Source organism: Aquarana catesbeiana, linkage group LG02 (genome assembly GCF_042186555.1).
Source record: "Aquarana catesbeiana isolate 2022-GZ linkage group LG02, ASM4218655v1, whole genome shotgun sequence".
NCBI lineage: Eukaryota > Metazoa > Chordata > Amphibia > Anura > Ranidae > Aquarana > Aquarana catesbeiana.
This window is the reverse complement of record NC_133325.1, coordinates 137,513,426-137,540,553: the sequence shown is the minus strand read 5'-3', so window position 1 is coordinate 137,540,553 and position 27,128 is coordinate 137,513,426. Positions and strand designations below refer to the sequence as shown.

Sequence of the window (27,128 nt, the reverse complement as noted above, 5' to 3'; positions counted from 1 at the left end):
GATGTGTGACATAAGCTTCTAAATGTTGTGCATAAAATGCCAGGACAGTTCAAACCCCCCCAATTGACCCAATTTTGGAAAGTAGACACCCCAAGCTATTTGCTGAGAGGCATGTCGAGTTGTGCCACCTGGGCATTCCATGGCCTCCGAAACTGTGATAGGCAGTGAAGAGTGAAATCAAAAATTTACACCCTTAGAAATCCTGAAGGCGGTGATTAGTTTTTGGGGCCCCGTACGCGGCTAGGCTCCTAAAAAGTCCCACACATGTGGTATCCCCATACTCAGGAGAAGCAGCTGAATATATTTTGGGGTGCAATTCCACATATGCCCATGGCCTGTGTGAGCAATATATCATTTAGTGACAACTTTTTGTAATTTTTTTATTTTTTTATTTTTTTGTCATTATTCAATCACTTGGGACAAAAAAAATAATATTCAATGGGCTCAACATGCCTCTCAGCAATTTCCTTGGGGTGTCTACTTTCCAAAATGGGGTCATTTGGGGGGGTTTTGTACCGCCCTGCCATTTTAGCACCTCAAGAAATGACATAGGCAGTCATAAACTAAAAGCTGTGTAAATTCCAGAAAATGTACCCTAGTTTGTAGACGCTATAACTTTTGCGCAAACCAATAAATATACGCTTATTGACATTTTTTTTACCAAAGACACGTGGCCGAATACATTTTGGCCTAAATGTATGACTAAAATTGAGTTTAAGTTTTTTTTATAACAAAAAGTAGAAAATATATTTTTTTTTCAAAATCTTCGCTCTTTTTCCGTTTATAGCGCAAAAAATAAAAACCGCAGAGGTGCTCAAATACCATCAAAAGAAAGCTCTATTTGTGGGAAGAAAAGGACGCAAATTTTGTTTGGGTACAGCATTGCATGACCGCGCAATTAGCAGTTAAAGCGACGCAGTTCCAAATTGTAAAAAGTGCTCTGGTCAGGAAGGGGGTAAATCCTTCCGGGGCTGAAGTGGTTAAGATGTCAACTTGACTTGTCATCTTAACAGATGCACATCATATAGGTCAGAAAATCATAGTGTATCTAGCTCCAGCAATTACATGTGCTCAGAACAGAAACTAAAGACACACAGAAAAGAAGGTGGGACTAGAAATACAGAGCATCTTCTAGCCGTGGAGTGAAGAAGGAACAAAATAATTTAAAGGCAAACAAACAACAATGCATGTGTAACATGATACTCTGTGTTTGGACCTATTGCAGTATTTATGTTTTCCTAACTGTTGTCATGTTCAGTTGCGACTAAAGCTGGTATACGGCTGAGTAGAGGACCAGAAACACAACAGCGAAGATATGGTAAATATTTTTACATAAAAAGATATTTACTGAGAAAGCCTTTATTCCTGATAGAAGAGATTATTTCATCCACGTTTATCCTTAAATCTTATTATAGTCTGCATGGATACCATCACATGTAGAAAGTAGAGATGCAAACACAAAAAAAACAAAGAACAGAGCCAGAAAGCAGAATCATCACTATCACTATTAAATGGAGACACCATTTTCTATCTGACTCGGGTCCAGGTAGGGATAGGGAAGACGCATGGTCTTGTTCCTCTCCTGAATGCATTTGGAGATTTCAGACAGTTGCTGTTGGAACTTCTTAATGAACTGTTGTGGGGTCTTCTCTGTAAAACGTTCATCAGGGTACTCTCCTAGACGCCTCTGTAAAGAAGGAGACCTTCTTGTGATTTTCTTTACAATACATCCATTCAGTATTAAATAATCACTACATCCTATAACAGACCCTGAAATGCATTAGATTGCCAGGTTCTGTTTGACATAGATTATGTTTTATACAGTTTTAAGGCCCAAGGCATATTTATGTATTACTTCTCACTACTTCCAGGCACTCACCCTATCCATGGGCTCATTGCTGAGAACCCACACAGTACTTATACCAACAGTTGTACTGTTTACATCCGGCAATGCTTCCAAAATAGTCTCCATTGTAGTGACACCTTTGGTGCTGGGTGGAGGGCTTTTCATGGTGGTGGGGCCATTGGGCATCCAAGAATAGAAGTCAAACTGCAGAAGAGGCAAACACAAATGAAAGAACATATAGATTAAGATTCCACGAAGTGTACACCAAATACATATTGGAACTGCCATTGCCTGAATTCCTTATAAATGTTGCCAGCCTCACTGATAACAATTAAACTAATAAGGATAGTCAGGAGTCCCTATCTGCACACTTGTGAGTCCCTATCTGCACACTTGCTCTAAGAAAGTGACTCCACAGTGTTAAAACAAAGCATGACAGCCAGGAAACTAACATTTCCAGAATTAAACATCATCGATAGCAGCCTCAGGAAAGGTTTCCTTAATACTAGTCTAAATCACTGGCCTCAAAGTATGCATTGCATAAAGACAGAATACTTTTTATGCATAATTGCTTTGAGCCTGTGACTCAAATAACATTCAACTCTGAGGGGGGCTTGGCTGGACACATCTGAAGAGAGTTCCACTTGCTGCCTTTAGCATCTGACTCCATCCTGCAATTACCAGCAGCTCCCGTTCTCCTGAAAGAATTCACTCACTCCAACAAGCAAGATGGTGCTCGCAGCCCTCCACACACAAGGAGCAGCGGTGCTAGCATGCCTGGGGACAAGCATTCCAAGCTGACACTGGAGCAAGTAAATACTCAGCTACTCAATGCCATCATGACCTGCAACACATCCCTAACTGGTAAGATGGAGGAGATTAAGGTAAACATCGGGCTCCTGAGACAGGATATGCAGAACATCAGGGAAAGGGTGGCTTAGATGAAAAACAGACTGTCCACTTTGGAGAATGACTTTTCCCCCTTTCCTAGCCGAGTAGCTGCAGTGAAAAAGCTTCTTTCTGGTATCAAAAGGCAAGTGATCTAGAGTGTTTCCATGGGGACCTGGGTACTGCCCTAGGTGACATGTATCAATGCAAAAAAAAGTTTTTAAAACAATCGTTTTTTCAGGAGCAGTGATTTTAATGATGCTTAAAGTTACATAGTTACATAGTAGGCGAGGTTGGGAAAAGACACAAGTCCATCAAGTCCAACCTGTGTGTGTGCTTTTATGTTAGTATTACATTGTAAATCCCTGTAAGTCGTGGTCATTCAGGTGCCTATCTAATAGTTTTTTTAAATTATCGATGCTCCCTTGCGGAAGCAACTGCCTGTGGAATTGAACTCCACATCCTTACCGCTCTTCCAGTAAAGAACCCTCTACGCAGTTTAAGGTTAAACCGCTTCTCTTTTAATTTTAGTGAATGGCCGCGTGTCTTTTTAAATTCCCTTTTGCGGAAAAGTTTTATCCCTATTGTGTGGTCACCAGTACGGTAGTTGTACATTGAAATCATATCCCCTCTCAAGCGTCTCTTCTCCAGAGAGAATAGGTTCAGCGTTCCTAAACTTTCCTCATAACTAGGGATGAGCCGAACACCCCCCCTGTTCGGTTCGCACCAGAACATGCGAACAGGCAAAAAATTTGTTTGAACACGCGAACACCGCTAAAGTCTATGGAACACGAACATGAATAATCAAAAGTGCTCATTTTAAAGGCTTATATGCATGGTATTGTCATAAAAAGTGTTTGGGGACCTGGGTCCTGCCCCAGGGGACATGGATCAATGCAAAGAAAAGTTTTAAAAACGGCCGTTTTTTTGGGAGCAGTGATTTTAATAATGCTTAAAGTGAAACAATAAAAGTGTAATATTCCTTTAAATTTCGTACCTGGAGGGTGTCTATAGTATGCCTGTAAAGGAGCGCATGTTTCCTGTGTTTAGAACAGTCTGACAGCAAAATGACATTTCAAAAGGAAAAAAGTAATTTAAAACTGCTCACAGCTATTAATGAATTGCCGGTCAGACAATACACATAAAAATTCATTGATAAAAACGGCATGGGAATTCTCCACAGGGGAACAACTTGTTGGTAATATTTTTTCCAGATTGGATGAGCAGGATCACCACATGGATCAGTTTGCCATGGTGTTACAAATGCTCCTGAGTCGCGCGGCTCACCTGGAATCTCCCACTGTGGTTGCTCCGGTACAACCTGTGTTGCAGGCCATCCCTGCTGCAGCTCTGTGCAGGCACCTGCCTCAAGTATTACCTCTATAAGAGGTATGTCTGGTTCCGCTCCACTTCCCCAGCGATTTGGGGGCAATCCAGTTCTATGCAGAGGGTTTATCAACCAGGTTGAGATATACTTTGAGATGCTGCCCCAGGCGTTTCCCACGGAGAGAAGCAAAGTAGGTTTCATGATATCTTTGCTTTCTGAGAGAGCCTTGGCTTGGGCAAACCCTCTATGGGAGATGCAAAAACCTGTTGTCTTGAGTTACCCTGAGTTTGTGGCTTCCTTTAAAAGGGTATTTGAGGTTCCCGCACGCTCCTCTTCTGCTGCCAAGTGCCTCATGTCCATCTAACAGAGTACTAGAACTGTTGCCGATTACACCATTGAATTCAATACTCTGACAGCAGAGGTTACTTGGAACAATGAGGCCCTCATGGCTGCTTTTTCTTATGGTCTCTCGGACACCATCAAGGATGAAATAGCAGCCCAAGATATACCCACTGAACTGGAGAACTTCACATTTGCTATCCTCATTCACTCCAGACTGAGAGAAAGACTCTTTTAAGGAGCGCTTGCAGAAGCCTCCTGTATATTTGTCTCCAAGCTTTGCAGTCCCACCCTTGCCTCCCTCACCTCCCATGCCTCCTGGTACCGAGTCGGTCAGTGAAGATGAACTGGATTGCCCTCAAATCACTGGGGAAGTGGAGCGGAACCAGACATACCTCATATAGAGGTAATACTCGAGGCAGCTGCCTGCACAGAGCAGCAGCAGGGATGGCCTGCAACACAGGTTGAACCGGAGCAACCACAGCGGGAGATTCCAGGTGAGCTGTGCGACTCAGGAGCATTTGTAACACCATGGCAAACTGATCCATGTGGTGATCCTGCTTATCCAATCTGGAAAAAATATTACCAACAAGTGTATTGACTGCATCTTCTGAATTTATAGCCTACTGTCAGAAACCATGAATCAGACTGAGACAGATGTACAGTTCAATTTCACTTGTTTAATAATAATAAAAAAGGTAAACAGAGTAAACATAGTCAAAACATAGCCAGAGTTCAGGAACCGGAAGGGATAGTCAGACAAGCCAAAATGTCAGGGAGCCAGAGATGAGCGTAGTAGAACAGCAAGCAGGATCTGGAGCCAGAAGGAATGTCAGCCAAGCAAGTCTTTAACAGGAACACAGGAGAGCGTCTCTAGAGATGTGACCAAGGCGAAGGCAGAGATCATCTGGCCTGGACGGCTTAGGTAGGCAGGACTGACAAGCAGGATATCATCAACAGGTGACAGAAAATAATAGTTAATTGCCTGGATCAACCTCCAATATATAAATGGAATTATTTAGCAAGTGTATGTTAACGTTCATCCAAATGATTAACGTAGGATGCAGTTCAGGTTGCCCTATAAGTATACAAGAAAAACTAAGAGAATAAAGTTCTCTTAAGAGGGCAGAAAATACCCCGAACACTATGGAAAGTACAAAAATTAACTTTATTGATACAAGAAAATAAACACCACACTAATTGACCAATTAAAGAGAAGAGAGGCAAAGATAAGTGGCTATCAAAGACCCATTAAAATAAAGACAACGTTGTCTAAAATTTAAAAACAAAGGGAGCCGCGGCTATAGATCACACGTACATAACACAATCACCACTAGCAAACACTGATGATATAAGGATTGGATGGATTGGGAATGGTGGCTAAACAAATATATCATTCAAAAAAATTTAAATGATTTGATAAGGCAGAGTCCTGATGGTAAAGTTCCTTCAATCAACGGCCATGAACGTGGTATATTGAGTATATGGATGGATGGATAGAGTGTGCTGATGGAAGTTCATAGAGTATATCAGTTCAGCAGCGTCTGTTAAGTATGAAGACACAGACCATCATTTGTAAGCAAGATTAGCAGCAAATATAACCAACAGACTGACTTGAGTGTTATTCAGATCTTTGGTGAGGTACAGAGGGGCAGTAGCATAGATATTTATAAAGATGGCAGCAGGGGGAGTGCTAAGAGCTGAAGGAGCGCATCTGTGTATACAGATATAAACTGAATCAATGCTTCTCTCACCAGCTGGAGGGTATCCGTTGTCCTCCTGTAGCAATACTCTACCCCTGGAGACTTGTAGCTGGAAGTATCAGTCCATATTTAGCCGTATTCCTGCCAAAAAGCTTGAACCCTCACTGCATGTTAGTTAAATAATCCGGAATAAAAAGAGCCGGTCATCAGCTGTTCGTTCCTTGCTGACACTCAATCCAATGAGCGCGCGGTTCCGGGGTGACGTGCTGATGTTACGCTGCTGTCGCAAATCACCAGCCAATGAACTCTGTTTTTTTCAGAGCAAGGAGGAGTCCATGGAGTGGGTTTAAATAAGCACAACATAATGAATTACCACCAGATGTCATCCAGGATCACCTCTCATTACGAACATTCAGCAAAGATACCTAAAGAATGCAATTGCTGTATATGATCTTTAGAAAAGTGTTTTAAAACTGCAAAAGTGGAGAACAAAGGAGAGGGGGAGGGGAAGAGACCACATCTGGTGTAAATTGGTCATACAGAGACATGCATTAGGCAAAGACTAAAAATGCAGATAACTGGAGGAAGATATTTTTATATGGAAAACATATTACCAAGATAATTACTTTTACAAAAAAGGCTGTAGGCTACATTTGGTATTTAACCCTTTGGGGACCATAGAGTCCAGGTAGTATGTTCACATTTTTTCTTTTTGGAGAAGGATTGTATCAAAATCTCCACGTCTAGGGGGCAAATTTAGCACATAGATTCCCTTCACGGTCAGGCCCTTTGGGTCATGATTGTGGAACCTGGCAAAATGAAGGGGGATCGGACGTTCATCGTCCTTCTTCTTAATACCACCAATGTGTTCGCCAATCCTAATGCGGAGTGAACGTTTAGTTTTGCCTAAATAGATTTTGTTGCACTGGCAGATGCGCATATAAATAACTCGAGTAGTTGAACAGTTAATAAACTGTTTAATTTTATAATTTTTTCCTCCGCATGGATTGGCGAACACATCGGTCTGGTGTATAAACTTGCAGATGTTACAATGTCCACAAGCATGCATACCTGGGGGAGGTTTAGACCTGGTGAGCCAGTTCTCACTAGTCGTCCGCGTGTACTCAGAATGGACCAAGAAGTCACCCAAATTGCATGCTCTTCTGGCCATCAGAAGGGGTCTAGGGCTCACCAGATTAGTAATTAGTGGGGCTGACTTTAAAATGTGCCAGTGCCTCTCAAGGATCTCCTGGACCATATTCCACTGGGAACCAAATCTAGTAATGATCCTAGGAAAGTTCTGCTCAGTAGAGAAAATAATGAAAGAAACTGCGCTAAAAACCAAGTACAAAAATAAAATACAGTGAAAAGCAGCAATCCTCACAAAAACATCAATTGTAAAAAAGCATAAAAAAATAAGAGGTTGCGCTAATGCTAGTGGAACACAATAAATAATTTACAGTGAAGAAAAAATTCATATGGGAATTATAAATAAATCAATGTGCAGAACTTTAGTAGTAAAGAAAAAAAGTCCATAAATTAAAACCTCAATTGAGTGTTATAAAAAGTCCAAAGAAAAAACCAGAGCCAGACGACGCGCTGACGTCACCCCCAAGCGAGTTGCTTCCCAGTAGGACGGGTTTGTCCGAGCTCCGGTGGCCACGGAGCCGGACTTAAGGCTGTTTATCCATCTGACACTTTGTAAGTGTATATCTGTTTTTTATCTATTTTAATAAAATGTAAAGTGGTTTTACACTATGTGAGCCCCTTTTTATTTTATGGTATCAATGCCCTGGGTTGTTGGAGTGGCTGCTGACGAGATGACCCCTGGTGGACACCGCTGCTAATCCCCATTCTGGCTTCAAAAGATCTCTGCTTGCTGTGATCCTCTGTAGTGGGGGTTCATGGCCTTCTGGTAAGGAGTAACCCCTTCAATACCTGGTGGTGGACCCTTCCTCGTTATCACTGATCTTCATTGCTTACCACTTGGATTTTTTTTTACTTTTATTTTTATTTTCTGTTGGTGATTTGGACGCTTTACAACACTTCATTGATGGTTTTTTCTTTGGACTTTTTATAACACTCAATTGAGGTTTTAATTTATGGACTTTTTTTCTTTACTACTAAAGTTCTGCACATTGATTTATTTATAATTCCCATATGAATTTTTTCTTCACTGTAAATTATTTATTGTGTTCCACTAGCATTAGCGCAACCTCTTATTTTTTTAAGTTCTGCTCAGTATTTTCCAAATGCAGGGTTTTGGATGTAGTAAGGAGCTCTTCACGTTTTCTCATCATTGCCCTTTTCAGCCTTCTTAAGGGAACAATGAGAATAGCCTCTTTGTCTAAACTGCTGGTACATATCTCGTGCCTCTTTATGGATTTGTTCATCCTCAGAACAGTTCCGCCTTATTCGCAGAAACTGTCCCGTGGGTATCCCATTAATTAGTGGCTTAGGATGGTGGCTCTGTGCCAGAAGAAGAGTATTCGCGGCTGTATCTTTACGGAAGGTACTGGTAGTAATTCTGCATCCAGATCTGCTAATTTGCAGGTCGAGAAAAGGAAGTGTCTCAGTATGGTAGGAGTAGGTCAACCGTATGTTCCTTTCATTAATATCATAGTTCACATAGTTAATATCATTAATTTCATAGTTCACAAGTTGTTACTATGAGCCCGCCCACACCATAAAGACGTCATCGATGTACCTCAGCCACAACAAGCAGTGGCCGAGGTACATTGAGGACTTGTAGACAACTTCCTCCTCCCAGAGACCCAGGTGGAGGCATGCGTAGGATGGAGCCCACGGTGCCCCCATACTGGTGCCTCTCACCTGTTGATAATATTTGCCCAAAAATTGAAAATAGTTGTTGTTCAACATGAATTCAAGTAACTCTCCAAAAAATTCATTTTGGGCACCCTGCAAGGGATAATGGTGGTCCAAAAAAGACATGGTAACCACGATACCCCACTGGTGGGGTATTGACATGTATAGACTCTCTACATCAATCCCCTCCAGCACGGCACCTGCAGGAAGGACAAACTGTGATAACTTAGCAAGTACATCTCTACTATCTCGGACGAAAGATGGCAACGTGTTTACAAGATCTTTAATGATTGAGTCCACATATTTGCCAACTTTCTCCAAGGGTCCTTTTATGGCCGAGACAATCGGCCTACCTGGGGGGCGGGTTAGAGATTTATGCAGTTTCGGTATTATGTAAAAAGTTGGGATGGTGCTTTCCTCCGCTCTAAGAAAAAAATATTCTTTTTTAGTAAGAAGACCAGTTTCCATACCTAGCTTTAATTTATTATTTAGGGCGTTGATCAAGGTGGGAAAAGGTGTTGAGGAGAGTTTTTATAAGTAGAACTATCACCAAGTAGCCTTAATGTTTCTTCCTCCTAAAGCTTTTCACTTAATAGAACCATATTTCCCCCTTTATCACTCTTTTTAATCACTAAGTTTGGTGCGTCTTCCAATTCGCGTAGAGTCTTTCTCTCAGCATTGGTTAGGTTATTAGCCCCAATCCAATTCCAGTTCACCCTCCCCAGATCCTGTTTTACCTGGTCCAAAAACACTTGGAGCCATTTGTATTTGGCTAGAGAGGGCATTTTCGTGGATCTAATTTTAAGGTTGGAAGGTCTTCTAAGTGGATAATTCAAATTCACTTTAGAATCAACAGGTGAGTCACTGTGGAGAGATAGGACCTGGCAATTAGCCGACAGCTGAGCCCAGCCCTGACATCCTCTTAGTGCAGGTTTTTGAGAAGCCTTGAGGTATAGTAGGGGTAGAGATCCCAGATGAGGAGTGTAGCACTGACAACTTTTGTTTTTAGTCATAAGTGTGTTATAAAGGTATAAGTTGATCTAGTGCCATCTAGTGGACAACTAAAAAGGTACAACACTTTTGTGTTTTATGATTAAGAGAAGTGACATGGAAGTGATTGATTGTTTACTTCTGAACATTAACTATGACCTACCCACAATGCTCCTGGACAAGAGAAGAACTGAACTGCATTGTGGGAGGTTATAAAAGGTTTGGGAGCGGCCATCTTAGGTCTCTTGTTCCTGGGACGCATGACCTGCCAGCAGGACTCTGTGGGTGTGTGTGTCCCACAGGGTTGCGGCCTACCTTGTGAAGGAGCAGAGCAGCAGCAAGGATCCTGCCATCATATCACAGTGTGCTGAAGCAGCAGAAGTGATTGTCCCGGAGACCCGTGGGGGAGGTAACCGAGGACTCCCGGTCGTTAGGAAACGGAACAGTGTGACGGCGTGGTGGTGGCGCCATACGGACTGAGAACTGCTGAAACGGAGACACGGAGACACAGATCCCGTGTGGTGAGAGGGTTAACACCCGGAAGTTTGTTTAATATTACACACACACTTAGAACTTTTACAGATTGTTGCTGGGATAGATAGTCCCACGGAACAAGTTGAGTTGGAGAATATTACATTTGCATAGACTAAAATATTCAAGTGCTGACACTAGATGTCTGTCTTCTTCGTATAAGATCACTTGATCAGTTTGCTGGATCACAATTGCATTTGTGTATTACTTTACACTGCGCAACACCTCAGAAGAACTATCTGTGGATTACAATTATCATTTCATAGCTAGCGAAGATTGAAGACGTCAAGACTATCTCTTTTATTGCAGGGCCGTGCATCTAGTTACAAAGAGTAGTGACTTTACAGTTTAGAGTAGGGGGAGCTCCCTGGTATAAATATATATTTAGGTATATTCTGTGTATGTTATCAATATTGTTATAACTATTTACTATACTGTCACACTACGTTGGTGTGATAGTGTAGTCACTGTGATAACTTTCTATATAAAATATATCCTTTAGCCAAAGAAAGAAGTCATTTTGGTTATTACAGAAGTTTGTGTGCAGTGTTGTTATTTCTCCTGCAGGTGGAGCTACAAGCACCCAGGTAGAGGTAAATATAAATATAAGTTATATTGTGGGTTAAAGTTGGTACTAATATTGAACAACTTAAGAGGGGTGAATAGAACAGAGGGCAGGCCCAATAATAAACCAGCAGCTCCACCGAGAGTTATTTCTACATGTGGGGGCTCCTCCGGGATAACTGTCACTCTGAAGTCAAGCACCCTCTTAAGAACCATAGAATGGATCCCCCCACTGTGGCACAGTGGTGTGAGGCGAACGGCACACGCTCAGAAGTGAGCGTGGCCATGGAACTCTGGGCAGATATCTGGGAGAAAGAACACATTAACCGAGTGGTGAAAACGCTGTCTCCAGAGCAAAGGTGGTCGCAGTAAGACCCGATCATGAGACATTCCGCACTTATGCATTATTAAAGTAGGGGGAGAGTTTCCGTCAGTTTTTGGAACACGACAGCCTTGCCTGTGAAGATACCAGCAAGAATGCTGCTGGGGCAGGCAAATCAAGCAACCCCGGTCTCGCCAAGTGATGTCAAAAGAGGACCCGAAGAGGAGATTCCCATAGAGAACTTCTACCCGAAGAACACCTCCCTTACGCCTGTTTGGATGGAGAGGGCCAAAGCCCAGCTTATGAAATGGAAAGAGGTTTTCCAAAGAGTGAGTTTGATGTGGGGTATGCCAAGAGTGTAGAGCACAACATCCGGCTGGAGGAAGACAAAACTTTTCGAGAAAGGGTTAGGAGGATCCCACTGGGAGATCTTGAGGACCTTCGAAAACAGCTGACTGAGCTGAAAAGGACTGGGATTATCAGGGAGTCCAGGAGTCCATACGCCTCCCCGATAGTGGTAGTGAGGAAGAAAAATGGGTCACTACGGCTGTGTATCGACTATAGGACCCTGAACCGACGGACCATTCCAGATGAATACACTATCCCTCGGATAGAAGATGCCCTACAGAGCCTGTCAGGGGTGAAGTGGTTCAGTGTATTAGATTTGAAGAGTGGTTATTATCAGATCCCCATGAGTCCTGAGGATAAGGAAAAGACTGCTTTCATTACCCCCGTGGGATTCTATGAATTCAACCGGATGCCACAAGGTTTGTCTGGGGCCCCAGCAACTTTCCAGCGGCTAATGGAGAAGACGGTAGGGGACATGAATTTGATTGAGGTCTTAGTCTACTTAGACGATATCATAGTATTTGGCCGAACTCTTGAAGAACATGAAGAGCGACTGGAGAAGGTTCTGAAGAGATTACATGATGAGGGCTTGAAACTTTCAATGGAGAAATGTCAGTTCTATCAATCTTCAGTGAACTATTTGGGGCACATTGTGTCTGAAGAAGGGATAGCAACTGACCCTGAGAAGTTGGAAGCTGTTACTTCTTGGCCCAAGCCCACGAATGTGACTGAGCTCAGGTCATTCCTAGGATTCTGCTCCTACTATCGGAGGTTTGTGGAGGGGTTTGTGAAGATAGCTCACCCACTCACAGAGCTACTGAAGAACCAGGAAGTGGCTGATGTGGATTCGGAGGAACCTGGGAGGCGAAAGAAAGGGCCTCGGAAGAAAAAGGAGTATATCCTGGATCAGTGGACTCCGCAATGTGAGGAGACATTCAGACAATTGAAGTGGAGCCTTACCACTGCTCCAGTGTTAGCTTATGCGGATCCTACCAGGCCCTATGAACTGCACGTGGATGCTAGCCGAGGTGGACTAGGTGGAGTACTCTACCAAGATCATGATGGACATTTAAGGCCCATTGCTTATGTGAGCCAGAGCCTATCTCCTGCTGAGAAGAGCTACCCCACTCATAAACTTGAGTTTTTGGCCTTGAAGTGGGTTGTGGTAGACAAGTTGAGAGATTACCTGTATGGTGCAGAGTTTGTAGTCAAAATGGATAACAACCCCCTCATATACTTGCTTACCACCGCGAAGTTGGATGCCACAGGCCATAGGTGGTTGGCTGCTCTTTCAACCTTCTCCTTCAGCTTGAAATACAGACCAGGAGTGGGTAACAGAGATGCAGATGCGCTGTCAAGAAGACCCCACAATTCCCTGAGCTCCCAAGAAGATTGGACTCAGCTTGCTTCTGAAGGGGTAAGAGCCCTTTGTGAAGGAGCAGAAAAACAGGAGAAAGGTGGGGCCAGAGCTGAAGAGATGGGAGTGACTACAGCAGGGGTACCTAGGTATTACTGTAATGTCTCTCAGATTCCAGCAGAAGGTCTACCTAAGTTATCGAGAAAAGACCTTAGGAGGGACCAACAGGAAGATCCACTATGCAGCTTAGTATTGGAAGCTCTGGAGAGTCAGCGCCCCGATTTACTTTTGAAAAGTGCTCAGAAAGAACCTCTGTTAGATAAAGAGTGGAGTCAGTTGCAGTTGCAATAAGGGGTGGTCTACCGAAGGGGCCCCTCTGAAGATCTGGAGGAGAGGTGGCAACTGTTTCTGCCAGTGAAACACAGAGAGACAGTGTTAAACGCTCTGCATGATTGTCATGGACATCTGGGGGCAGAAAGAACTCTTCAATTGATAAGGGATAGATTCTATTGGCCTTACATGAGGAAAGAGGTGGAGAGTTACTGTCATAGGTGTATCCAGAGAAAGACTTTCCCGCAACGGGCAGCCCCGATGGGTCATTATCAAGCCAAGGTCCCATGGATTTAGTTTGCATAGATTTCCTGTGTCTAGAATCTGACTTGAGTGGGCAAGGGAATATTCTGGTAGTCACAGACCATTTTACCAGATATGCTTAAGCTTTCTCCATGAAAGATCAGAAGGCAGTCACAGTGGCAAAGACACTAGTGGAGAAGTTCTTCATCCATTATGGCTTACCACAGAGGATTCATTCAGATCAGGGAAGAGACTTCGAGAGTACGCTCATCAGGAGATTATTGGATCTGTTGGGAATTCAGAAGTCTAGAACTACACCTTATCATCCGCAAGGAGACCCTCAGCCGGAGAGGTTTAATAGAACGCTTCTCAATATGTTGGGGACACTGACCTCTGAGCAAAAGCCCAACTGGAGTAAGCATGTTGCCGCTTTAGTACATGCATATAACAGCACCAGGAGTGATGTCACAGGATATTCACCTTATCGGCTTATGTTTGGGCGAGAGGCTAGATTACCAGTGGACTTGGCTTTCGGAACTTCTCTGGACCACACCTCAGAAGCTTCTCATCGAGGATATACAAATAGGCTTAGGAAGAGTCTGAAGATTGCTTATGAGAAGGCTCGGTTTATGTCAAACAGCAGAGGGAGTAGAAATAAGAGGAACTTTGACCTCAAAGTAAGGATTCAAGATCTGAAACCTGGTGACCGAGTCCTACTGAGGAATTTGGGCATTCCTGGGAAACACAAGCTGGCAAATCGCTGGAGATCACAGCCATACATTGTATGTAAACAGCTCCCAGGGCTTCCAGTCTTCGAAATCAGACCAGAAGGAAGTGCTGGACCAATTAAAACTTGGCATCGGAATCACCTTTTGCCCCTTACTGATGCTTACTTTGCCCCTCAGAAGCTTCTCATCGAGGATATACAAATAGGCTTAGGAAGAGTCTGAAGATTGCTTATGAGAAGGCTCGGTTTATGTCAAACAGCAGAGGGAGTAGAAATAAGAGGAACTTTGACCTCAAAGTAAGGATTCAAGATCTGAAACCTGGTGACCGAGTCCTACTGAGGAATTTGGGCATTCCTGGGAAACACAAGCTGGCAAATCGCTGGAGATCACAGCCATACATTGTATGTAAACAGCTCCCAGGGCTTCCAGTCTTCGAAATCAGACCAGAAGGAAGTGCTGGACCAATTAAAACTTGGCATCGGAATCACCTTTTGCCCCTTACTGATGCAGTCAGGATAGTCTCCGAGGAGGAGTTATCATCCACATCAGAGGCTGCACAAAGGCCTGTAACTAGGTCTCAGTCTGGGACTTTAACAGCTGAAGATAGTGAGGAGAGAGACATAGACATTAGCTGGTTGTGGTCATCTGACATACCTGAAGCTCAAAAGAGTGTCTCATCTCCGACAACAGAGGAGGGTAGTGAGGCTCTTAGGCCAGAAGCTCCAGAGTTTGTACCATTGTCCGAAAGAGCTGAAAAGTGTTTATCTCCCTCTGAAGTAAAAGGAAACAGTGTTCATTCAGAAATAGAGGACACACCAAAAGAGCAAAGGGGAAAGAGGAACATTCGCCCACCAAAGAGACTAACCTATGATACTTTGGGCGAGTGTTCTGAGAGCAGCAGCGAGGATCCTGCCATCGTATCACAGTGTGCTGAAGCAGCAGAAGTGATTGTTCCGGAGACCCGTGGGGGAGGTAACCGAGGACTCCTGGTCGTTAGGAAACGGCACAGTGTGACGGTGTGGTGGTGGCTCCATACGGACTGAGACAGAGACATCCATCTGCCGGATCCCGTGTGGTGAGAGTGTTAACACCTGGAAGTTTGTTTAATATTACACACACACTTAGAACTTTTACAGATTGTTGCTGGGACAGATAGTGCCACGGAACAAGTTGAGTTGGAGAATATTACATTTGCATAGACTAAATTATTCAAGTGCTGACACTAGATGTCTGTCTTCTTCGTATAAGAACACTTGATCAGTTTGCTGGATTACAATTGCTTTTGTGTATTACCTTACACTGCGCAACACCTCAGAAGAACTATCTGTGGATTACAATTATCATTTCATAGCTAGCGAAGATTGAAGACATCAAGATTATCTCTTTTATTTTATTGCAGGGCCCTGTATCTAGTTACAAAGAGTAGTGACTTTACGGTTTAGAGTAGGGGGAGCTCCCTGGTATAAACCAAGATTTAGGTATATTCTGTGTATGTTATCAATATTGTTATAACTATTTACTATACTGTCACACTTCGTTGGTGTGATAGTGTAGTCACTGTGATAACTTTCTATATAAAATATATCCTTTAGCCAAAGAAAGAAGTCATTTTGGTTATTACAGAAGTTTGTGTGCAGTGTTGTTATTTCTCCTGCAGGTGGAGCTACAAGCACCCAGGTAGAGGTAAATATAAATATAAGTTATATTGTGGGTTAAAGTTGGTACTAATATCATTACAGCACTGCACTACAGCTGTGTCAAGGGGATTGAACAACTTAAGAGGGGTGAATAGAACAGAGGACAGGCCCAATAATAAACCAGCAGCTCCACCGAGAGTTATCGCTACAGGAGCAAGGAGAAGTCTGCATTTTTTATGATGTGGATCTTTCAGGTGCTGTTGTCAATGGACTGCATGGCAGGTCAGCATATGTCTTGTCAAGCATGTGGTGCCCAAGCAGGTGGTGTTCTGGCCATGCTTGATCTGCTTCAGACAGAGATTGCAAACGGCAACGCTGCGATCTACTGCACACGTGTTGAAAAATGCCCACACCAATGAACTTTTGGAAGTCAGCGGGGAGTCAGCAGCACCCTGCACCTGTGGAGCGCTGTTGTGTGATGCAATAGGGTGGCTGCCCTTAAGCTGGCCCCCGGAGGACATCCTGCCTCATTGGAGTTGTGCCTCCTCCCCCTCCTCACTTTCCTCCTCTGTTTTCTCAGGCACCCAAGTACAGTCAGTGACCTCATCATCCCCTCCCTCCTCGTCTCTGGAAGCAAACTGGGCAGTATGCTGCAGCTGGGGGAACATGACTGCTAGTTTATTGTCCTTCTGTGGCACCCCCTCTCTCTAGGCTCACATTACTCTATTCCTTAACCTGGGAACCAAATTCAGACCATTCAAATTGCTGCACATTGTCCAGCAGCATGTTACCGACACTATGGTCAAATCATTCTGGTGACTCCTCTGTGCATGATGGAGGGGCTACGGAAGGAGTAACTGTGGACAAGGAGCCGGTGGAATAGGCCGCTTTGGCAGCTGCGGTGGAAGCAGAGGGGACTGACCATTTGGGCACTTGGGCACTGCCCGAGGGCCTGGGGTCACTAGGGGGCCCCATCAGGGTGGCCAGCCTCAGTAAAACCAGGAACAGTATGTAAAAAATTTGTGTTTTTTTACATCTGTCCCTGAAATGTCCCTTACCGACATCCTTTTGTTGTAAAAATCCTGAGATTATAGATGCTCAGCCTCTCCACTAATACCTCAGCCAATGGGAACACAGTATACACGCCCCCTTGCCCAGTGTGGCTTCTTTGACTTCACATTTAGAGCAGGAGATGCCGACTGCTGGACAGGAGAGGGAGGAGGGGACACAGCCTGCAGTGTGGGAGGGACTGCAGTCTGGCCGAAGAAGGTGAGCTGAGCTCAATGTATTCTTGTCAGTGCTCACTCTGGTGGGAAGGGGGGGGGTGTTTCCTCTAGCAGGGCGATTGGTAGTGCAGAGTGTCTCTCTGACACACCGCATCTCCGATCTTGTTAAAGAGCTTGTGACGTAGGCTCTTTACCATGTGATCCGCTGTTTCCAATCAAAGCTGATCACATCATAACCAGGTAGTTCAGGGTTTTCAGATTTTCCTCTATTCGCGCTGACAAGGGACTGATAAGTGGCAATCCTTATTGGGGGGGTCAGCGCTGATAATCAGCGCATTGATTATCAGTGCATACCCAACAGTGATCGACACCAGTGACCCACCAGTGATGCCCACTAATGCCTGTCAGCTATGCCAATCTGTGCCCACCTATGATGCCAATCAGTGCCCATCATCAACGCCTGTCAGTGCCTATCAGTGCCATCTATCAGTGCTGCCCATCATTAGTGCCCATCAGTGCCGCCTCATCAGTGCAGCCTCATCAGTTCTCATCAGTGAAGGAGAAAACTTACTTATTTACAACATTTTATAACAGAAACAAAGAAAAAGGTATTTTTTCTCTTTTTTTTTCAAAATTTTCAGGCTTTTGTTATTTGTAGCACAACTCCCCCCCCCCCAAAAAAAAAAAAAACCCGGTTGTGATCAAATACCACCTAAAGAAAGCTCTACTTGTGTGGGAAAAAAAATAAAAATGTCTTATGGGTACAGTGTTGCCTGACTGAGCAATTGTCATTCAAAATGGGACAGTGCTGAAAGCTGAAAATTGCCCTGGGCAGGAAGGGGGTAAAAGTGCCCAGTATTGAAGTGGCTATATGTTGCTTTGTTTGTTACTTCTGACCCACATACTCTGTACATTATGGGGCGTACACACGGTCGGACTTTTCAGCTACAAAAGTCCGACAGCCTGTCCAACAGACTTTTGACAGACTTTCAACGGACTTATGGCGGACTTTCGACGGACTTTCTAACGACCGGACTTGCCTACACACGATCACACCAAAGTCAGACGGATTCGTACGTGATGACGTACACCGGACTAAAATAAGGAAGTTGATAGCCAGTAGCCAATAGCTGCCCTAGCGTCGGCTTTTGGCCGTCGAACTAGCATATAGACGAGCGAATTTCTGGGTCCGGCGGAGTTACGACGTAAAGATTTGAAGCATGCTCCAAATCTAAAGTCCGTCAGATTTGCGACTGGAAAAGGCCGCTGAAGGTCCGGTGAAGCCCACACATGATCGGATTGTTCGCCGGATTTGGTCCGTCGGCGTCCGTCAGACAAGTCCGGTCGAAAAGTCTGACCGTGTGTACGCCCCATTATACTGTACATAGACCTGACCAAGGTGTTCATTGTCTCAACAGTTGCTGGTTTTAAATAAGTTCTTCTGTAAGATAGCCCAAGTAAGACAAAAATATATCATTTTTTGTGCATAAAAACATATATCATGGAAACATTTATTTTAAAAACAAATGATCCTTTAACTGAAATGTATTTGTGTCTGTGAGATTATAAGTTGCGACACTAAGTAGAATTTTATGAGTACAAGGACCGTGGTATACTAATGTATACCTTGTACACAGCAGATGCAGATTCTGTTCAATCCTCCTTTAAGACTCATCCACTGGCCATGTCCATTTTTTGCCATTGTGCGCTATGTGTGCCGCAAGTCAGCATCTCCCTGGTGGGGGATCCAGTGTTTTGTTTTTCCCAGGGGCCCACGATGCTGTTAAGGTGGCACTGCCCATGAGAGGCTCCTGGTGCCTTTACTGGGTCACCAGCTTTAATTCCCCGCCACATTGCATGTCACGGAGCTTGGTGCCCCTCCGCATGGGTATGCCCACATTAATGTTGCACGAAAAAGATGGCTGCTGCGTGGTGGCCATCTGTAAGCCTGGGGGCTCCATAATCTCCTATTGCTCGGGGGCCCCAGCCCCATGAGTTGTCAGTCCACCTCTGGGTGGAAGGCAAACTAGTATGTGCCTGGGTGACAGAGGATGAGGAGGATGAGGAGGATGAGGACGGCTTAGTTATCCACCAACTCTGCTGCATGTTGTGGCTCAATGACATGGCCAGCAGAGGAAAAAAAAGGACAAGCGTGCCCCGCCTTCAGAGGATGTACCATGTCCACGACCACCACTTTTCACTATAGGCACAGAGGCTGCTTGCCATCTTTTTGTGGCCTGTGAGCATCTGCCTTTTTTTTGTTGACCTTCCGCACATGATGGGGATTTTTTGGGGGGTTTATTTTTTGCTTGGTGCACTATAAATCGTTTTATTATTGTTTTTTATTTTTTGGGGGGGATTTTTATAACTCTTTATTACAGTGCATGGGAAGGGAATATAGTGCTTGGGTGCAATACTTTTGTGCTTGGTGCACTATAAACCAATTTATTATATATATATATATATATATATATATATATATATATATTTTAAAGAAAATAATGACGCAGCAACCGTGGAGAATTTTTTTTCACTCCTGCTGCTGTAAAAAATAAAATAAATAAATGTAAAAAAAAAAAAAAAAGAAAGGCCAAAAAAAAAGAAAAAGGGAACCACTGCTGATGCAGAAAGAGAAGCACCTGTGACGTAGAAGGGGGGACAGCAATTATGCCTGGGTCTGTATGTGACGGCGAGTGGTGGGAACACACGAGAATTCTAGGCTGCATTGTTGGGCACAGGTAGGCTGCATTGTTGGGCACAAGTAGGCTGCATTGTTGGGCACAAGTAGGCTGCATTGTTGGGCACAGGTAGGCTGCATTGTTGGGCACAGGTGAAGCAGCATTTATGGACACAGGTAGGCTGCATTGTTGGGCACAGGTAGGCTGCATTGTTGGGCACAGGTAAAGCGGCATTGATGGACACAGGTGGGTTGCATTGTTGGGCACAGGTGAAGCTGTATTGATGGACACAGGTAGGCTGCATTGTTGGGCACAGGTGAGGCTGCATTGATGAGCACAGGTGAGGCTGCACTGATGGGCACTGATAAAGTTGTTGTTAATATTGCTTTTAGTAACTTAATTCTGCATAAAATATTTAAGTGTCATTTCATGAGATCATTTATGAGGGCATGTTTAGGGGCCGAACTAGGGGTGTAGCAGGGTAGGGGTTGGGTGGGGCAACTGGAGGCGAGAAGCAGGACTCTAGAGCGCGCCCGCGCGGTTGTCCCGAAGGAGAGCACTTCTCCGACGAGGCACTCGAGAAGAGGAGGAGCTACTAGCGCTGCTGAGGGACCCCAGAAGAGGAGGATCGGGGCCACTCGGTGCAAAACCAACTGCACAGTGGAGATAAGCATGACATGTTTGTTATTTAAAAAAAAAAATATGAAGGTTTAGTAACCCTTTAAGGCCTGGCTAGTAGTTTAGGACTTGAAATTTTGAGCCCTGCTGTAATATATACTATGCACTGCACTATATACTCTGCACTGCACTGTAGTATATACTATGCACTGCACTGTAGTATATACACTCTGCACTGCACTGTAGTATATACTATGCACTGCACTATATACTCTGCACCATAGTATATACTCTGCACTGCTCTGTAGTATATATACTCTGCACTAAGCAATAAAACCAAATTTAACACATCTGCTCTCCATTCACACCTGAGGCCTTGTAACACTAAAGAGTCACATGACACCGGGGAGGGAAAATGGCTAATTGGGCCCAACTTGGACATTTTCACTTAGGGGTGTACTCACTTTTGTTGCCAGCGGTTTAGACATTATTGGCTGTGTGTTGAGTTATTTTGGAGGGGACAGCAAATTTACACTGTTATACAAGCTGTACACTCACTACCTTACATTGTAGCAAAGTGTCATTTCTTCAGTGTTGTCACATAAAAAGATATAATAAAATCTATACAAAAATGTGTTGGGTGTACTCACTTTTGTGAGATACTGTATATACTACACTGACTGCACTGTAATATACATTCTAAACTGGCTTCACTGTAATACAGTATATACTACACTGAATGCACTGTAATAAATATTCTACACTGACTGCACTGTAGTATATAATCTACACTGCCTGCACTCAATATATCATAGTACACGCTCTATCCACTAACTAACCTGCCTACGCTATCTCCACTCCAACACACTACATACGGCCGCCATGTAAGCAGCCATATATAGTGTGGGGAGTGGACATGCGCCATGATTGGCCAAAGGTCACCCTGCCTTTGGTCAATTGTGGCTCTCACAGCACATCGCGCTTTGATTGGCCAAAGCATGCAGGTCAGGTGCATGCTTTGGCCAATCAGCAGCCATCAATGCACTGCAATCTTGCAGTGGATTATGGGGCGCTCCGCGGCGGGGGGAACTTGCCGCAAGTGCCCCATATGTTCGTGTGTTCTACGGACTAACGAACAGCTGATGTTTGAGTCGAACTTACGTTCGACAAACATCCAGCCCATCCCTAATTAACACCATCTGTCTGCCACATGTCTATCCCAAATATTTGACATCCATTCATACCTTCAGCCATGTGATTTATAAGATTAACACCTATGCAGACTGCCTAAAATAAGGAATGGGACCAGTGGCGTATCATCAGTGTGTATCATCAGCGTATGTGCAGTGCGGGGCAAGGGTAGCCCACTGTGCACTGAGCCCCACTGCGCACATGAAGGTGTCGATAACAAATCATAGCCACTGCAGCTGTGCCTATGACTGTCCACTGCTGGCTGCTGAGGCAGCTTGGTATCATATCATCCCCAAACACATAGTACACAAAGCTGCTCCGGGTCACAGTGCCCCCTTCGAGCAGCACTGCAGACACAGCACCACTCTATCTCTCCTGACCAATCAAAGCAGTCACAGGACTGAGCAGCAGCAACATTGGCCAATAGGAATAGGAGATCAAGAAAGATGTCCACTAATGGATGAAAAGGGTGGTTGAGGGGCGGAGCCTGGCTTCCCATGGTCACTGCAATCATTGTTCATCCACAGAGAGGAGAGGACACTAGGACATGAATGAGTATTCAGTGTATGTATAGTACAGGAGCTAGCATATATAGTGTAACAGTGCCTTGAAAAAGTATTTATACCCCTAGAAATTTTCCACATTTTGTCATGTTACAACCAAAAACTTAAATGTATTTCAATGCAATTTTATGTGATAGACCAACACAAAGTGGCACATAATTGTGAAGTGGAAAGAAAATGATGGGTGATCTGTGCAGAAAAAAAGCAAGTACTGCATGTCACAGAAAAATGCAAAACGTGGCAAAATTGCAGCTGTATATACATGAACCCCTAATATTAAAATGTGCCTATTTAATGTGAGACTTCTGCTTTTTTTTTTTTTTTTTTATGCACAGTGGTTTGCGCTTTCTGCCGACCGCTGTTAGCATTTTCCATCAGGGAGCGGTCAAAACGTTCCTATCCTGAACACAACTCTTCCACGTTCAGGAGAGGGAGGTTGAAGGAGGTTGAAGCTCCCCTAACCACAGCAGCTCCTAAACTCTGGTAAAAGCCTATGTGTATATTGACACATACTCTTTTTATAGAGTTGAGTTTAGGCAAAAATAATGACAAAAGCTCCTATAATCAAGGTTAGGAGCTGTAGTGTACATGAAGCCTTATTCTATTATTTAATGTTTCTAAAAATAATTGTTAACAAATCAACAGCTCACTGATCACACCAATGTTCCATGAGCTGTAGAATGTAAACATTATTTCAGGGATTCTCTGAGATCTCAGTTTTTGCCAAGCTTTCCTCCAAGGTTAAAAGGGTGAGAAACACTGTATTGTAAATATTGTATAAATATTGTAGATTACAGCCTCCTGCACTCTATACACTATAAAATAATCTAAGCATATTGTATAAATACAAGAAGGCTTCTGTTTTATTTAACATAGCTCCTTTATGTCCCTTCCACTGTTAACACAACTTGACCACACCCACTGTTTGCAGAGGCACGCTGCGCATGCTTCATTGCTACTTGCATTAAAAAGCCAAAGATACCTCCAGTCTTTTGACAATCCTAGCAATGCCACTGACACAATGAAAACCATGCCCACTTTTTGCCATAGTGCACTAACCCATACCACATTTTTTTTTCTTGTATCAAGTAAAGGGGCCCAACATGCAAACTTGCACACAGGCCCACTGATTTCATAAAACGCCCCTGAATGGGATGTAACTAGAACAGGTTGATTCCACAATTTTCCACTTTGCATCCTGTTCTTTGAACAATTAACATATGCAGTGAAACATGGCATTGTGATTGGATTAAGGGGTCTGTGCCACTTATGTGTACATACTGTTTCCTGTTGCTCATTATAATTGAAGAAATTGCTTGGATAAGCTACTAAACATCTTCAACATTACAGGATATGTCCAGTTCAATGTGACAAATTATTATTGTCTATTTAACCTAAAGGATCAGTATGACATTTAAGCAACCAGCAATGGTAGCCTACATGACAGATGTCATTTAAATAAAAAACAAATTCAATATTTAGACATTAGGAAAATGTATTACCCCCGTCTGCATTTTGTTTTAGCTGCTTTCATTAAAGCTGACAAATAACATGACATTTCTTTTACATTATAGTTCCGAAGGTCTGTATGCCTGTGACAAACAAATCATCTGCCTGAAACTAAGGGGACAACATATAACAAAGAGCAAATAGCGCTATCCACTCTATCTTATACTCTGTAGCATTTCTTAATATCACAGCCTGTGTTTTTTAGCCCATTCATAAAATTCTTAACGTAGAAAGAACTCTGTAATTGAAGGGAGTTGGTCATGTGATTTTGACAGGTTTCCTTTGGACTTTTTTTTTCCCTCATTCATTTTGATTGCACTCCATTGATTTCTTTTAATACCGTAATATGGCTGCAGCATATCGCTGCTATTTGAAAGGACTCCTACATTTTAAACCTCAGTAGAGGAGCAAGAGCACTTATTTAAAGTAAAAGAGAGAAACTATGTTGATTATACCTTGGCTTGCTTATTGGTAGTTTTATAATGTTGTCCTCAGAGAGCAAATCATGGCTGCTTCTGCCTCATGGCTTCAAAATTACCTTTATCACTGCCATCTTCAATTTTTTTCGGATAAAGATCAGAGGGAGCGGTGGTGAGGTAGATACGTTTTAGTGCTCTTCTTTTAATATTGAGTGTTCTTTTTAATTTGTTTTTGTTTAATGTGGTGACACTTGTAGGGGGTCTACTGCCCTCTAATGTTAGCTGCTAATACCACAGTTTTATGTATAATTATGTTCATCACTTTCTGCCCCTGTGGTCTGGATTAAGAAACCAGGAAGGAGGAAGTAACAGGAGAAAGAGCGACTCAGCCACATGCTCTGTCCATGCTACTAAATCCTGGACCAGAAGAGACTATTATACACTACTAATGAGGGACTGTGCTGCTACGTGCTCTACTGGTCTGCAGTAAAGTGAGCAACTACATCACCCAGCATGCGCAGGAGTTTTGTACTGTTGCTAAGGAAATGTGCAGAGTGCTGCTGCGAGGGACCTGTGGGCAGAGAGTCTGCTACTGATAGCTGTGAATACAAGGCAATTGTGCTGAGCCTACCAAACACTGTGTTGCTGTGGCTGTTTTTGTGTTGCTCAAGGAGAGCCACCATTCTGCACCTGCCAGAGACTATGCTATTGTGAAGCGAGCAATTACAGGTACTGTGCTGCTGTATTTCCACCCAGATCAAAAGGAGAGACTATTAGTGCCAGATAGCTAGGTCTGCATTCCAGGCAGGTTGGACAACAGCTGCAGGATCTCCTCATCAACACAGATGCTGTCTTCAAGTCTCCGACACAAAGACAGAAGCTGCATTATGCTCAAGGGCTGCTGCATCTGGACTTTGCTGCAACAATTATCAGGACGCAGCTCTATTAATACCTATATATACCTGGTTATATGTACACAATTCCACCAGGGCCCCTATCGGGGCCTTTGCTGATAATACCTGTTTGTAAATTGGATGTATGTACAGTTATTAATCTCTTCTTATGTAAAGCTTGTGGTATTTCTATACTGGTGAGCATCTATATGCTTATGGTTAATGTTATATGCTGATTGCAGTAGTGTTTCTGCTCCCATTTACTTTGGTTAGATTACTGGTTAATTACCCAGGAAGGGAATCTCCTGTTCATAGAGGCCCTGTCCTGTCTGGAGGCACTGCCAACTTTATTATCAAACCCACTCTTTTACCTAGCAAAGGTTCATATTCAGTTTTTTTACCCACAGGTTTAGCACAATATCCTGTTTGGGAAGGGCTACTTCTCAACCACCAGCCCCAGCCTACCACCACCACAAACCCCCCCCCAAAAAAAAAAACATTGCTACACACTTTAATGCTTGTAACTGGCTAAACGTATGCAAGTCAGATTCTGGGTTGCTAATTCCCTTGCCTACACAGTAAGGACAGTACAAGTAATATTATGTTTACCTGACCACTATTGACAGCTGCATGCTGAGCAGAACATCTGAAGATCACCATTGTCAGGTATTTGATCAGAGAAGCTCTGGTTCCCAAGGAATATGGGACTCCTGTCATGAAAGAGAGAACCAAGTTTTAGTAGAAAGTGATTTCCTCTGCTTATTCAGACCTCTTTACATTACACAGCCACTGTACTTCTGGACCCTTTTTCTGCACATCACACAGCCCCCCCTACCCAGCCCCCCTGGATATTACACAGCCCCCCCATATTATGCTTTAAAATTGCACACACTCGTGGAATAGCGACAAACTACGGTACTTAAAAATCTCCATATGTGACGCTTTAAACATTTTTACAGGTTACCAGTTTATAGTTACAGAGGAGGTCTTGTGCTAGAATTATTGCTATTGCTCTAACAATCGTGGTGATACCTCACATTTGTGGTTTGAACACTCTTTACATTTGCGGTCGCGACTTACCTTTACGTTGGCTTCTGTGCGCAAGCACAGAGGGATGGGGCGCGTTAAAAAAAAATTCTTTATTTTTTTTTTTACACTGTCCCTTTAAAAAAAAAAAAATGTCTGATCACTGTAATTGCTCTCAGAAGGAATGTAAACATCCATTGTGACAGTAATAGGCAGTGACAGGTATGCTTTATGGAGGGGTCTGGGTCTATAAGACCCCAAATCCCTCCTTTTCACTTAAAAGCATTCAAAAGGCAGTTTGGCTGTTTTGAATGCTGTCATTTTTTTAAAATTTGGCACCTTTAAGCCTTCTGTAAACCGGAAGTGATGTCATGACATCGCTTCTGGGTTACTAGATCCGAGGCCCAATCGAAGCCGGTTCCGGCTTAGCTCAGGTCTCCGGCCAGCAAGCAGACGTGCTGCCCGGTCGCTCTGTCCTCCCAGTGGGACTAGAGAGCCCATGGGAGCAGCAGAAGGGAGGGAGGGGGCTTTACGTCGCCTCACGCTGCTTGGGGTAACAGCCGAGCTGCTTCTTAGCCACATCGGTTGCTATTTCAAAAAAGCCGACTGGGGTTAAAATGGTCGGGTGCACATGAATTAATCACGTGCACTGAGGGGCCAGACATTTACGGGTGGCGGGCCGGATGCAGCCCGTAGTTTGCCGACCCCGGCTGTAGAGACATGAATCTTCCTGTTTAGGCAATGGGACAAGGAATAGTGATCAGCTTAAGGCCCCTTTCACACATTAATGTCCATTTTGACGGACTCCGCTTGCTCAGCAGGGATCGCTCCGTTGATCCCAACTGAGCCGGCGGATGACAGGTCCATCTCTGCTCACTGTGCAGGGATGGACCTGTCAGAGCCCCGCTCACTATGGGGGATCGGATAAAAACTTACCGCCTGCCTGTTTTTCATCCGATCTTCCAGACAGATGGAAACTAGGGTTTCCATCCATCTGCATTTAGCGGATCGGATGTCAATGGACAT

The 27,128-nt window shown here is 43.7% G+C and overlaps 1 protein-coding gene across 2 annotated transcripts in view; it reads right to left on the bottom strand.

The window, feature by feature from the left end:
- Positions 1-1,343: 1,343 nt before the first annotated feature.
- Positions 1,344-27,128, bottom strand: part of LOC141127239 (hydroperoxide isomerase ALOXE3-like) — a 112,064-nt gene continuing 86,279 nt past the window's right edge. For both annotated transcript variants that reach the window (XM_073613505.1, XM_073613506.1), the window contains 3 exons: positions 25,686-25,786; positions 1,880-2,050; positions 1,344-1,687 (listed from right to left, as the gene is read on the bottom strand). In XM_073613505.1, the coding sequence (XP_073469606.1) occupies positions 1,508-1,687; positions 1,880-2,050; positions 25,686-25,786 (452 nt within the window). In that variant the 3' untranslated portion in view covers positions 1,344-1,507. The remainder of the gene's footprint in view (positions 1,688-1,879; positions 2,051-25,685; positions 25,787-27,128) is intronic.